Source organism: Pyrus communis, chromosome 3 (assembly GCF_041283825.1).
Source record: "Pyrus communis isolate YQ-2024b chromosome 3, ASM4128382v1, whole genome shotgun sequence".
NCBI lineage: Eukaryota > Viridiplantae > Streptophyta > Magnoliopsida > Rosales > Rosaceae > Pyrus > Pyrus communis.
The window spans coordinates 4,871,446-4,885,918 of record NC_142567.1 but is presented as its reverse complement, the minus strand read 5'-3'; the positions used below and the strand labels follow the sequence as shown (position 1 = coordinate 4,885,918).

At 36.2% G+C, this 14,473-nt stretch overlaps 2 protein-coding genes across 3 annotated transcripts; both read right to left on the bottom strand.

Annotated features, from left to right (window-relative positions):
• Positions 1-163: 163 nt before the first annotated feature.
• On the bottom strand, positions 164-1,519 carry LOC137716352 (uncharacterized). Of its 2 annotated transcripts, none has more exons than XM_088690723.1 (2): positions 944-1,519; positions 164-850 (listed from the first exon to the last, which is right to left on the bottom strand). In XM_088690723.1, the coding sequence occupies exons 1-2, from the start codon at positions 969-971 to the stop codon at positions 537-539; spliced, it is 342 nt and encodes a 113-aa protein (XP_088546849.1). In that variant the 5' UTR covers positions 972-1,519; the 3' UTR covers positions 164-536. The 2 variants fall into 2 exon arrangements, with proteins under 2 accessions (XP_088546849.1, XP_088546848.1); XM_088690722.1 differs by having other exon boundaries at positions 164-1,113; positions 1,272-1,516.
• A 1,524-nt stretch (positions 1,520-3,043) lies between these two features.
• Positions 3,044-8,351, bottom strand: LOC137715851 (tRNA (met) cytidine acetyltransferase, putative (DUF616)). The gene is made up of 9 exons (XM_068455201.2): positions 7,120-8,351; positions 6,434-6,682; positions 6,005-6,218; positions 5,765-5,874; positions 5,474-5,673; positions 4,724-4,827; positions 4,277-4,464; positions 3,930-4,129; positions 3,044-3,447 (listed from the first exon to the last, which is right to left on the bottom strand). The coding sequence occupies exons 1-9, from the start codon at positions 7,382-7,384 to the stop codon at positions 3,247-3,249; spliced, it is 1,731 nt and encodes a 576-aa protein (XP_068311302.2). The 5' UTR covers positions 7,385-8,351; the 3' UTR covers positions 3,044-3,246.
• Positions 8,352-14,473: the final 6,122 nt, after the last annotated feature.

Below are 14,473 nucleotides of genomic sequence, written 5' to 3'. Positions count from 1 at the left end.
GACAAATTAACCTGACGTCAATATAAAATTGTAGCACAAACTGCCAAAACCATGTCAAAATAAAATTGTAGCAGAGACTGCCAAAACCATGTTACGAATTTAAAAAAATGTAGACAAGAATTACATTAATTGATCACACGTTGTCGCAAAATCAAGTGAAAGGTACAAGTAAATGCATTTCTCATCATTTTATTTGTTCTATAATGTGAGGAAATTTACAAGAGGGGCACAATTGAATGTGCAAAATTGCAAATGAACAAGGGAGTTTGTAGAACATGTTCAAGATTAACAAGATCCAAACAACCTATAAATTAACCAGAAGGGTGAAATCTAATCTTTATTTTTCTCTATCTGCAATTCTTGGAGTTACCAGAATTCAACATTGTTAGACAAAACGGTTCCAATTTCCAACTTCATATGACCAAGAAGCCGAGGAACCAAAACCACAATTCCATTCCGACAAATGAATAATGTGCAACTCCGAAGATACTTCAGAGAGTAACAGAATTTTGAAGCAGAGCGACCGCAGTTCTTTGCTAATCATACTTCTCCCTCCACGAGTACACAAGAAGTAACGCCCACGAAAGCGCCAATGTGATGTCGCCGGCGACCTGTTTTGGCCAGTCTCCGGCTAGGTCTTGCAGGTCCTTTTCAAAGTAAACTCTCCAAATGGCCATAGAAATGTGAAGCAACACACAACCCTTGGCAAAGAAGCTCTGGAACTTGTTGTCCTTGACAAAGGCAACCATGAAAAGAAGGAATCCAACAGCAAATAGAAGCAGACCGGAGAAGGAATCCGCGGTTCGTATCAAAAGCCGGTCGTGAGGCGTTGATCCTTGGAGCTTCCTTGCTGTATCATGGCCATGGATGAACACAGAGAATTCATGAGAGTAAAACATCATCAAAGCTCCACAAATCAAAGCAACAACAGAGTGAAGCATACATATTAGGAAAAACCCAGATAACCCCATAGCTCAAAACCCCAGGTAAAACCCTAGTCTTTCTTCTCTACGCAGATAAACTTCGAGACGTGAGCGTGGTCACATTAGCAAGATAAGATGTGCTCTCTTATGTACCGAGTTTGAATCCCCTTGTCCGCAGTTTAGCATATCGCTTGTATCATAGAACAAAACGAAACTCCATTATATTCAACCACAATTTGCTCAATAAAAAACACTGAAAAGATCACATATATATCAAAAACCCTAAACCCTAAAGTCTCATCATACAAATCCCAGAAACCAGAGCAAGTAAACCAATCATAAGCCAACCTTACTTAGCTTCCACTCAAAAAAACTCAAGAAACCCAGATGCCAGAGAGACCAACAGACCAAGATTTCAAGATTTTAAGGTTTGAAATAAAGAATCAAACCTCAAAACAAGGAAAACCCCAACAAAACCCTAACTTTATTTATCAATGTTTTCCACATGAATCAAATCCTTGGGGCTCTGATAGGAAATGAAATTGGAAAAAAAAAAAAAAAAAGAGGGGGCGGGGGGGGGGGGAGTTTTTACAGTTTTGATAAAGGGGAGAGAGGAAAGAGGAATGAATCTCGATTGAGATATTTCCAGCAACTACAACATGCTGAATAGCTGACTGTCAGTGGAGGGATTTTTCTATTTGAGATGAATTTTTATTTTATTTTAATTGATTTGATTAGCTGTAGATATTTAAAGATGCTATAAATGGAAAAGACTACACATTTAAACATTGCCTTTGATTCCTTGTTCTGCAAAGCAATTGAAAAATTTGTGGGGTCTTGGAACCATTGGGTTCTACATTATTTTTCTAATTTACTTTAGGCTAAATTTATTACATGGACAACTATATTCAAGAAAATATTTTCTCACGTTTTTTTTAAATTCTGATTCGTCAAATTTAAAATCATCTGAAGAAAAGAATATTTACTTGCTCAGTAAATTGAATATTACATGACCATATGCTACTTTGTTCATTAATAGCAAAATCTCTATAAGTAGGACTTTGAAGGGACTTCCACTTCAAGTTGTGAATCTTCCAAACTTTTCCACTTAGAATTAGGAGACCCACTTCACATTGTGAGCTGGTGCTGACAGGATCTTCTGCATCTGCATATAAAACCAAAAAACAAGTACAAATCTTCTGCACCCAAAGGCAAAGGCTTTTAGATGGATGGTTGTAAATCCATGTCCAAGTAAGCTGCCCTGCTTTGTTCGCTCCTATACCAACTCAATGACAGCAACTTTACCATATCTTAATGCATTAAGATACACATAACATAGAAGAAATCACCATCAAATGAGACCACCACCTCACTTGCAGGCTACAGCTGTGGAAGTGGAAGTGGAAGTGGAAGTGGAAGTGGCCATTCTTTTTTATTCAAAAGGCTTATCTTTGGACATTGGCTTATTATTAGGGATTGTATGCATCGAGTTAACTTATTTATATTTATGTCATGTTCGTGTCAATCCATAGGTTGATTAGTAAACAAAATATATAAAAACAATAATTTAACAATACAACAGCCCATACTACTCTTAAAAAAATGGAGAAATTTTATTGTTTAATCCTATTCACGTGTTTTATAATTTTATATTCGTGCGAATTATAAATCGTGTAACATGTCATGTCTGGAAATTGCCACTCTTGGCGTGTTGCTTAATCCCTCAAACTCATCAGGCACATTTGCCAATGCATGGCCAAGTGATGGCCAGAGTTTGGGATCACATGATTACAGCTCCTCTCCTTCCATCTTGTAAAAGCAAACCTCCTCGCATCTCCTCTCCCACCTTCAACGGCAAGTGCATCTAAAACCTCCATTTTCTCTGCACAATTCTCTTTCCTTGTATATTTTAGCTTTCCCAGCCTTTCACATTAAGAGCTCAGACGATGAACGATTAATCGTTTTGTGTTAATACGATAAAATGAACACAATCAACGTTGGTATGACAAACCGTAACGCGTTGAAAAAGGATTCTGAAATGGGACGTCAAACAATATTTATCTGGCACTAGTTTTCTGGAGCAAGCACGAGGAACATGGCAAAAGATTATACACAGCTACTGAAGAAAAAGGAACAAAAACTTGAATGATATCAACAATTCCAACACGAAAATTTGAGTTTCTTTTATCTGTCCTTTCCTATCCTGCACATATCTAACCAAATCTTCCTACCCCGCGACGTATAATTTGTGACAAGGGGGGAGGAAGATTACATTTTTCCTATAGTCAAAGATTTCTCAAGGAGAAAACAAGAAAAAGAAAAATTAGGATGTCTTGCTGTCTCTACTGCCACCAGCAACCTTACGATGGCGCTTCTTATCTCCTCGTCCACGCTTTTGAGATATCTTCTTCCCGATTGGAGTCTTTACAGATGTGGCACCATGAGACAAAGATGGCGGACGACGAACAATAACCCTAGGAGGTGGGGGAGGAGGCATGTGCTCCAGTAACTCTCTGTGGTATGCCTGTACATTGCAATCACTATGAACATATAGTAACATGTAAAGCTTATGCATTCGAAGGAAGTGAACGAAAAAGAGACAGGAGGACCTTATAACATAGTTCGGCACATTGACATCCTAGTAAACCTTACCAGTTACCACTAGTTAATTTACATTGACTAGTACCTTCATTCCAAGGATAAGCTTTTACCTTCATATGCTATGAAGATGAAAAGAACAGTTCAAACAGCATACAATTTCTATTTGGAAAATGAGCCGTTTTCCAAGTAATTCCCGGACTCTAAACAGAGCACCATTAGCACAACAATGCATCTAAATCTCCAAGATTGCAAAACACAGATGCAAGCGTCTGTGGCACTAAATAAAAAGACCTAGTCGCTCAACAGAACCCTGCGACTCTACAACATCCTGACAAACCTAAAATATTCCAAATAAACAAAACATGATGAATGAAATACGGTAATTTTTCAAACGACAGATATTACCTGAATTACAAAATTCCGCCTTTCACAGTCCAAAAACATATTAATGCTCCAATCAACTTTTCCCATGATTCTATCCCTCACTGTGGAGAAGCTTAACTGATCCCTGGAGGTAAAACGATCAACTTCGTTGAACCAATTGCAGGTAAATAAATTTGTGATGGGAATGTGTTCCTTTATGATAACACAACCTTCAGGAACATCTGCAGAATGTCACAGAACAAAGCACCACATTCCAGATCAAATAAAGCGAAAGATAATGCTACTACATGCAAACCAAAGCAGAAAAACATACACTGCCATATGTATGCATAAGCTTACATATGACCGCAAGTGAATAAATGACCTACCACTCGTTATTGGAAACTTAGCCTCTGAATAAGGTTGCAAACCCTCCTTAATATAGAAGTCAATCTGCTCATTAATGGTGGAATTATCATACTTTCCAGCAGCTTTGTTAGCTTCAGCTTCTACAAACACATCATACCGTTTATAGTGCCTTGAAATTGCAAAGTTTGCATTCTGACGCCACAAGAACCTGAACATTATTTAAGTATTAAAAGATCAAGGTTTATTTATGTAAAACTCAAAAACAAATATGAATTTGCACAGCAGCATAAGAACTGGTTGCAATATCACATTGTTACATAAGGTCCATGCTGAATTAAAGAATCACTGTAAAAATTACTGATAATTAAGCAAACACCCAGTTGTTGTATGAGGCAGGGTAGTAATTTCAGATTCTCAACTATACTACTACAGGGGTGCACATGGCATTAGTCAGAAAAGAAGTGTACCTCTCAAGGACTTGAAAAGGATCCACCACAAGCCGAAGCTTTCCATCAATCCATATAGAGTATCTGACATTGGGGAAAATCCTATGCAATAGAAGCTTCGGAATCTGCCACAAAAACATTAAGAGTCAATAACATCTAAAAACTTCCCCCGATCCCTTTTAATCCAGATGGAATAAATTCTGGATAGCATGCCACTATTTATTAAATTAAAAATAGATTGACATTAACTTTTCCTAAAATCCATACACTGCATAAAGGGAACACCAAAACCAAGGTTAGGAGTGCCAATTTGACAACAGACCAAACTCCAGTTGCAAAACCCAACATCTACAGGTTAAAGGTTCAACTACAACTTAGCAAGCAGCACTTGGAACATAACCAAGACCAGAAGTTGAATGTGAGCTGGATGCTGCAGCCAGATCGGTCAAAAATATTTTTCTTTTAAAAGGGCCAGGCCGGTTTGGTTTAGGAATTATGCTCAAATTATACCAATCTCTGTATGCATATCAGCATCCTCATACATGCTTGTCTATGCGTGTTTCTTTGCAATGCTTCTATCAATTCCCATGAATCATATAAACTAATCTTAAAAGTACCAATCTCCTATCAATAAATGCAGTATGTAAGAAACAAAACATTTAAGAGCACCAGCAAATCCTTGAAACCAAAAATAAAATTTAAATAACTGATTTAAGCTACATTGTGGGATGTGGCCAAAAGGATGAACCAAATCAATCAAAACAAACTGACCTTTCCATTACGCCTTGCATCACTGTAAGGAACGTTGCGGACAACAATAATTCTCCACAACCCTATCCTCTTACTGTCTCCCAGGACACTATAATTCTTCATATAAGCTTCTGTCTCTTCGTCAATAAACAAGTAGAATGGAACATTTTTCCTCGAAAACTCACTGATGTTCTTTGGTTGTTGTATTATGTCATAGTTTCCTGACAAAGATGCAGATGCAACCATGAGAAAAAGTAAACCATATGCATACAGTCAAGCAAACATCCCACGATTTCTTAAGCTCAGATTTACCAAAGACAGCTGATGCAACAATGACATCATGGTACATCTCCAACTCCATAAGGTCAGCTTCATCAACATCAAATCCAGACCGGTGACCAGGTTTGCTTGCGTTCACAAATCTGAATAGCACCAAGAGAACAAAAGAAAGGGTGAATGCAATCAGCGATAAAAGAACAAACTAAAAAGGATCACAAAATCATTAACTAATAAAAAGCAACCAGGCAAAACAAATGATGAGAGTAAACATACCCACAGTGGACCATCATGGATTCTTTTATATCATAAGAGTCATTTCTCTGCTTTAGAGTTGGAAATCCACCGAATTCAGAACCTCTATGTGGTTCAACTCTAGTAGGATTTTCATCATAAACATATGTCAAATTATGTAGGACAGGTGATTCTGAGGGGTAGCTTGGCATACTAGCTATAGCCTGCTCCACAGGTAGATAGCAAACTGGGCATGCTGAAAGAAATTGAACAATAAATTCAATGGTTCAGCAACAGGATATGTATCACCTCAGAACGTTTGTGATAACTTCTCAAGTTCATGTAAAGATGTTTAAACCATATTGAATATCATGGTATATTACTGAAAGAATAGGCGACCAAAAAAAACACTGAAAGAATGTGTAACAAAAAAAAAACACTGAAAGAATAAAGAAAAATACAAAAACTTACGGCGTGGTCCATAGCGTTTTCGATCGGTTGGAGGAGGAGGAGGGGGAAATGCAAAATTTTCACAGTGGTGAGGCAAAAGAGGGGCATTTCCCCGAACAACAGCAAATGGTTGAGCAAGGGAATGGGGAGAAGGAAGTTTAATGTCATGTCTGTCTTCCATGTCTTCAAAAGTTACGGAACTACTTGACATCTCCTCGCGATAAGGTATCACATTTTCACTATGTTGAGTCATAATGACATTAGTGCTTTCTGGTCCATCATAAAAAAAAATGTATTATTTTACTTAAAAGAATTGTAGAGAACAATAGATGAATTTGTACAGAAAATATGAAAACAATCTACAAAGAATTCATTCCAACGTCAACAAGCAAGGCTCAAACATACTAGCTCCAATTACGTAGAAATAGATACAGCTAGGTAAACTCAATTGAGTGATATTTCTTACAATATATCAAGGTGTAAACAACAATCATGTTTGTTCCATACTTCCAATAACACCCCATATCAAGACAGCTTCGGATTATGTGTCAAAATAATACTAAGCTCAGACAATCGGTTACTTGTAAAGTTTCAAATGCTATAAACTCAATCAATATGAGGACTCTGCATGTCCTCTTACAAATTCCTGTTTTAAAAATGAATACAATACTGTGTATTTAAGAGCAGCAGGGATCACGAAAACAAACCTCTATTTACAGTGAAGGAATTGAATACGAAAACCAAAAGAGCAAGGACAACCAAAAGAAGCATTGTGACTCGCTTTCGACCCAAGAATCTACAGACAAAGAGCAAAACTCTTTCCTTCTCCCTTGAACCGGAAAGAAGCAACTTTGAAGACTTGCGGGTAAGAATAGGTGTTGGCTGATTATGTGAAAGACCATTCTGCATCGGTTGTTGTTGTAGCAGTGATCCATAACTCCCTGTACGTAGACCGAATGACCCTCCAGTCATTGTACCTTCAAATCCACAAATTCTTTAAGTTTTATTTCCTTCTTCTTCGACTAGAGCCTCTCATTCAGGAAACCCAGATTCTTCTTCCAAAGTCCGAAACTTGAAAAACGCTATGCAGAAAGAGATTTAACTTCTTACACTTCCAAATTCACATCAACAAACCCACAATTCTTTTGCAAAGATATCATCGAACACACAGCCCCCACCTCGAAATCATACTCCAAATCACCAGAAAATCCTCAATGAATTACACTTCGAAGCTGCAAATCCAAATATGCATTGAAATATCTCCAACTGAATCTCCAAAACACAAAGAACCACAAGGATCCCGAAAATCAAAGCACGCACTTAAACAAGTCCAAATATAATTGCCTACGATCTGAAACACCAATGCGCTCGAATACTCTGAACCAAAAGCACACAAACCACATTCTGTGCAAAACCCACTTCCTAAAAGCACTTTTCCTTCCAATCAACCAAACATCCAGTCCAATCCCCAATCCAACCGGAAACCCCCAAATCAAATTAGCATGCAAATTGCAAATCCAACCCAAAACCAAAAACTAACCCAGATCAATGCCAGCACAAAACTGAATTCCGAGTAGAGTTTTAATTATAAAAAGCTTCCAATTACGTACCTCTATCGGAAAAAGCGCTCCAAATTCGAACTCAATTAAAAATGTTTGTAGGGGTTATCCATATCAGATGTCTCTGTCTCTAGGGTTTCGGTGGCGAATATTTTGGGGATTACCATCCGCGCTGTGCCGCTGTTGTCTCATTAATATTTTCTTTTATTACTCTTATTATTTATTAGAAACATTTATTTTTGTGTGTAATTATGGAATTTGGACCCAAATTATAACCCATTAATATTAAATCCTCTTATTTTCTAACATGGAAGCTATTAGGATTCCAATTTCCAACCATCACTTCATTACTTTTTGGAAACATTATAATGTTCTTGAACAACCATTATGGTCAATAAGTAAAGCCCTAATCAAATTTCCAACTTTTAAAATGTTTCCCGACAAATAAAAAGGTTAAAAATGAGCTGAAATATCTTTAACTTTTTCGAGTCAAAATTAGTCATATATTTGGAGTTGTGGGATATTCATATTTTGGCAAAAAAATTGTTTCCCGACCAAAAAAAAAAAAAAAAATTAAATTAAATGAACTCAAATCGCAAAAGGTTTATGGGTCAAAAAATTTAGAGTTTTTACCTCTGTATTCAAGGTTCTACATTAATTTTCCTTTCTCACACTTTTCTTTTGTTTGTTAAATGGATAATAAAAACAATATATTTTCTTTGACGAGTTTGAGCTGGGAAGCTTTGTTGACCATGAGAGGAGAAATATTACTAAGATGAACTCAAATATGTTTGATTTTTAAATAACGAGTCATACGAGAGTTAATTGAGTTAGTAAAAGAGATTACAAAAATATATGTAGGAAAAATAATTAAAGAGTTCAATCATTTCTAACGCAATAGAAATATAATTTTTGTGAGAGAAATATGTTAGGGCTCAAGAAATTTAGAGGGTAGGATTGGACAATTTGAAGTAAACTTGGGATTTGGCACCAAGCTATGAGCTATCTTGAAAACACTTGTATTATGTCTGAACTACAAGTCACTTGTATTACAACTCCCTAAATTAGAGAGTATGATTGGAGTAGAAATTGTTTAGAGCTCCTAAAATAGCTTCTTATCAATTTTGGCTAAAATTTAACTAAAAAATAGAGAAAATGATTAAACATGCTCCTTTCGCATAAAAAAAAAAAAAAAAAAAAGTAATGAAAACAATTACGAGTTAAGCTAGCTGCTCAATGTAGTGTGCATTTCCCCTTGTACACGAGTTTGAACGCCCCTACAACTTCAAGAGAAAAAGTTACAGAAAAATTAGAAGTCCCTTGACTAATAAAAATGATTTCTCTAAGTCATTTAAAACTCACTTTCAGTCGTCCACCATTTTTTTTGGTGCCATTGCCATCAACTTGATGATGAAATTGACTTTCTAGGTTCCTCATTAGAAACTGACTGATCCACCCTTGTCGACTTGTAGTTGTTGGTATTTGTCACTACCATCAACTTGAAGAAAATCCCCGATAGTGATCTAACCAAATCATACAACATTTGAACACTTTAAAATATGACAAATTTATTTATTTATTCATATTTTGCACGATTCAATTAAAGTTTTGTCATACCTTAAGCTTCTTAAAATTCTTAGGTCATAACATATATGATCTAACCAATGAAACTCCGTTATGGTATTGTTTGGAACTCGCTACAGTTTCTTATTAATTTTTCATTTTCTCGTCAAAAAAATTAATAAAAGAAATTATTTATTTGACTCAATAAATGGTATGGCTGCTTTTCTAACTTAAGTGTTTAAAAATTACATGGGAAAATTATAAATAATCATACAAATTATTTATTATAAAACGATCATCAATACAAGTTAGGGGTTTGACTACAATTCTTACATGTAATTAATATAATTACCATCTCGATGGTCAGATGGTGATTGTACTAAATGCATGTATTTACATCACATAAGTTATATATATGATCGTCAGATGGTGATTGTGTTTTTTACATGTAAGTATTATAGTCAAAAAAATTAGATGAACTTAAACTCGAGTTAAGGAAAGTGTTCGACACTTTGACTTTGAAAATAATAACGCATCACACTAGTGTTAATGGTTCTTGACACTCATCTCCCATAATACGAAGCATTGCAATTTCACAACGCTCCCTTGAACCGGAATATGCAGAAACTCACTCACATAACAAATGAATTTTACAGTAGACTACTCTATTTATAGAAGTAGAAGAGGCCTATCATGACCGCGGGTTCAAGGTATAATACTATAATCCAAGTCTGGTTCGAGCCTTTCACGTATGAAGTTGGAAGCCAAACAACAATTGAAAGTTGCAGTGCTTCTAACAGTTGAATATAACTTTCAAGAGGCAAACCATATTTTACGTTAAAAGCTTATATGTATGCATGACTAAACCGTCGGTGTTCACCGCGATTTGTCACGGATCTATAGGAGAGTGAATAGGGTTTTGGCTCGGATGTTCGCACCACCACATTTGTTGGCCCTTGTTGGTCCTTCCTAGTGTTTGCCCTTCCCGGCAATGTTGCTTGTGGTCTTTCTTCTCCCTTGCTTCCTTGGTTTTGTGGCGGTAGTCGTTGTGGTTGTCCTTTTCAGGATGATGCGGCCCTTTTCTTTCTCAATTCTAGGGCTCTTGCTGGCGTGATCTCTGGTGCTTGTGGGGGGGGGGGCACGATCAATTGCAGCTGTGGCACCAACAGAGCTGCAAGGATTTTTTATTTCTATGTATTTGTTGTGGGCTCAACCATTTTTTTCTAAAAGGAGACACCACAGTTATCCATCCATTCTGGGTCCGAGGAGGCTGTGGGGAATTTCACCTTACTCGTGGCCACAGTTAAGTGGACTTACCAGCTCGGAGCATCGAAGCCAAGATCTCCCACCTTTTTTTATTTTATTGGAGAGCCGTAGTTCTTGTCCTAACCACTAAACCACTTGCTGTAATTTGGGCTCAACCATTGTTTTGGGTTGTTTTTGCTCTGTGAGTCTATCTTTTAGTCTTAGCTTTATTTGTAATTGGGCCTGTGTTTGTGTATATTTGGTTTGTTAGTAATGAATTTTATCTTTGTCAAGAAAAAAAACCACAAATTATCAAATTAATTAACCACAAAATTTTGTTTATGAACAAAGCAAAAAATTGAGACTTAGCCCACCCTTCTTCGAATTGTTAATCTATTGTAAGGCTCGACTCATCTGATAATCTTAATTTAGATTTTTTTTTTCTAATTTTTTTTTTGAAAAAAAAAAAGCAGAGAATTGGTGAGTAGCCTTGCCTTTGCCTAATACATGTAAGAGTCGACTGCATAGAGGCCAAGAGCGTGGGGCCCCAAGCTAGAACTCTGAAAATTGATAGGGGTCGGGTGGGATTGAGATTCTTTCTAAATCTCACACTTTGCCAAGCAATTTGAAACGTTCAAGAGAGATAAAAATTTAGGCGTTCAAAAGAAAAATTGTACATATAATTAGCAGTAAAATAAACTAATTGGGACTACAAAATTTAAACCGAATTACTTGATTCGCAGACGCCGAGTATAGGATCTCAATTCAGAGAAATTTTTAGTTATAATAGAAACACAGATTACACCACGTATTTTTATGTAAGTGGTAGAAAATTTTAATTTTTAAGTTATTAAGCTTTTAACATACGTAACCCACAATTTATATAAAAACACATAATATACTAACTCGTGTGACGGTCACATTAAAAAATATCTTTCCAATCCGTTGGATTGACTCCCACGGACTAGTTTATTTGTCGGAGCGGGAGAAGAGACGGCCATAAATTTCATGGAAGCATGATGACGTGGCAAACTGATGGTATATTAAATAAGACAGGAGACAGCTCTCGTTGGGTCATTCATGGGTTTTGTAATCTAATGCACCATTGGTGGACCCACCCATTAATGATTATTAGCATTCATATTATTAACTTATTTACATGTCTCCTCACTCGAACTTTTTTATATGTCTCGTATCACATCAAATGGGTCCAATTATTATGAACCCTAAATTTCACACAGAATCATTTCATAGCACGCAACATTTATACCAACGTAATAAGGTTCGTAGAAATATGCCAAAATTTACAATACTTATGAGTATTGAATAATTCGTCACTTATAGGCGTACAATCCAATCTAATGGTTGTAAAAATTGGATCTAAGTGGTGGAATATCGTAGGCTCACTCAAAAATATGAATCCAAATTACCAAGTTTTTGTTGCACTTCTTTTGGAAAATGATTTCGACATTCATTGTTTTTCACACGTTATTGTATATTTTGAAATTGGGTTGAATCGAACAAAAAATAATAATAAACAGAAGTGCATAAAATGAGAAAAAGAAAAATCACATTTCTAAATAAAACACGCTAATTACAATACTCTCATTGAGTATGTACAACTTAAGAAGTAATTCCATTAGGTTTTCATGATTAAGAGATGGCGGTTGTTGTCGCCAATTCTCGGTAGTTACAATAGTTGCTAACACGAGTCTCTTAGTAGGGGGCACGTATCAAAAGAAAATTTCACAAAATCTAGCTATGGTAATTAAACCAGCGGGACAAACTTATAGTCTAAGGAGAAAAGTGAGTTAATGCAGGCTACCAATGTTTCACATTTTCAGAATGATTAATAACACACACAAGGTTATGACCAACCCAGAGTAAGTGTCTTATCAAAAACCTCATCAGGCTAGCAAAAACTCAATGGGAAAAAGTGATCCTGATTGTAAGGCTACTTATTTATAAGCCCATGTAAGGTTCATTCTCTCATCAATGTGAGATTCATTCTCAACATGTCTCTCATGTGTGACGAATTTTTAAGCCAAACATCTGGATAAAACAAACAAGATAACGTGGAGCTCTTGTGGCCATTTGCTTCACAAGTGAGACAATATGCTCTGATATCATGAAGAAATTGAGATGCCACTAAGAAACCAATTGACAATATGAGAAGTAGTGCAACTTTTTTATTAGCCCATGCAAATTTTTTTCTCTAATCAATGTGAGATTCTTTCTCAACAGTAACATATCAGAAGGTTAGGGGACATGACAACTGACATGTCGTTCATGACCTGGGCTAGGTGACGACTCAGCGGCTCATGTGATTCAAGGTTTGGAACCCTTCGTTTTTATCCTTTTTTGATATGCCTATACATATTCATCAGTAACATGCATATACAGAGACATGGTCTAATCACGGGGTAGTATTATATCATGAGCTCGAACTTCGTGAAGAACTCCATTCTATCTCTCCCTCGTTACGAACAAAAAAATGGTGGTGTTCTACACTGGCAGTGGTGCACCACCTCGTAGAACAATAATAATAGCATGTCATAAATTAAATTGGAACCAAATAGATTAGGGTTTAGGATTATTTGAATTTTAAGATGGCAAAAAGCTCTCGTGGGTTTTCCTTCGGAATCCTCTCCTTCTTAGAGATATACTTTATGCTGATAATGTATTGTAAAATTAACTTTGAGGGTAGGTGAAAAAGAGAAAGTTGACTGATAATGTATTAGTTCATTTATTTTATTAATCATGATCGGTTTTCTTGTCTTCTAATTAATACAAAATATATAAAAATTTAATCTCCAAATCCTATTGGAATTCAATAAAATTTACACAATTACATTTCTAAATAAACGTACTGATTACATTTTTAATTCGATTGAATGAGAAGCAATTTTGTTAGGCGAGTGAGAGGAGTGATATGGTTGTATGGAGTTTTACCGTGTGAGCCGAGTCGGACGGTAATTCCGTCAGTTAAACAGTTTTGACGAAGCTGAGAAAGCCGTGGAAAAGCCATCGACATGAATCCTCGAATCGGCGAAAAACGTTAACATCGCCAACCCAGATGTTTTCTCTACGGACTACGTTGACAGTAGACACAGACCAAGTGTATTTGCAACAGTTTCACTCTCCTTGCAAGCATGTGAAATGCACTCGCGTCTTCTGAAAAGTGCTGCTCTGCCATCACTCACCCCAAAGGAAATAATTTATTCATGCTTATTTTAGTTTCTTAATTATTCCTTAATTTATGTTAACATGGTCCGAACTTGGACGTTGTTTCATTACACAAAAAGATTAATAAAACTTTCTTTTTTATAATAACGTTAGTTATTAAGAGAAAAATGGTTGGTAAGAATCAAACTCACACCATAATAGATTGGTAAGAATCAAATATGCACTATAATCCATATATATTATTATTTTTCGCTACTATAGTAAAACACTCACTTTGGCAAAAACATATATCTAATTTGAATCCTTCACTCCTAAGATCATCTCCAACCCTAGCTTATAACTTATTTTTCCTTTTCTATCCCCCCCCACAAAAAAAAAAGAACCCAACCCAAGTAGAAAATTGAACTTAAAACTTAAGCCAGAAATAGCCCAGGATTTAGCTTAGAAAATGGTGTGGGCACCATCAGTGGAACCTCACCCACATGGGCATGTCCCCCATGATTTATTG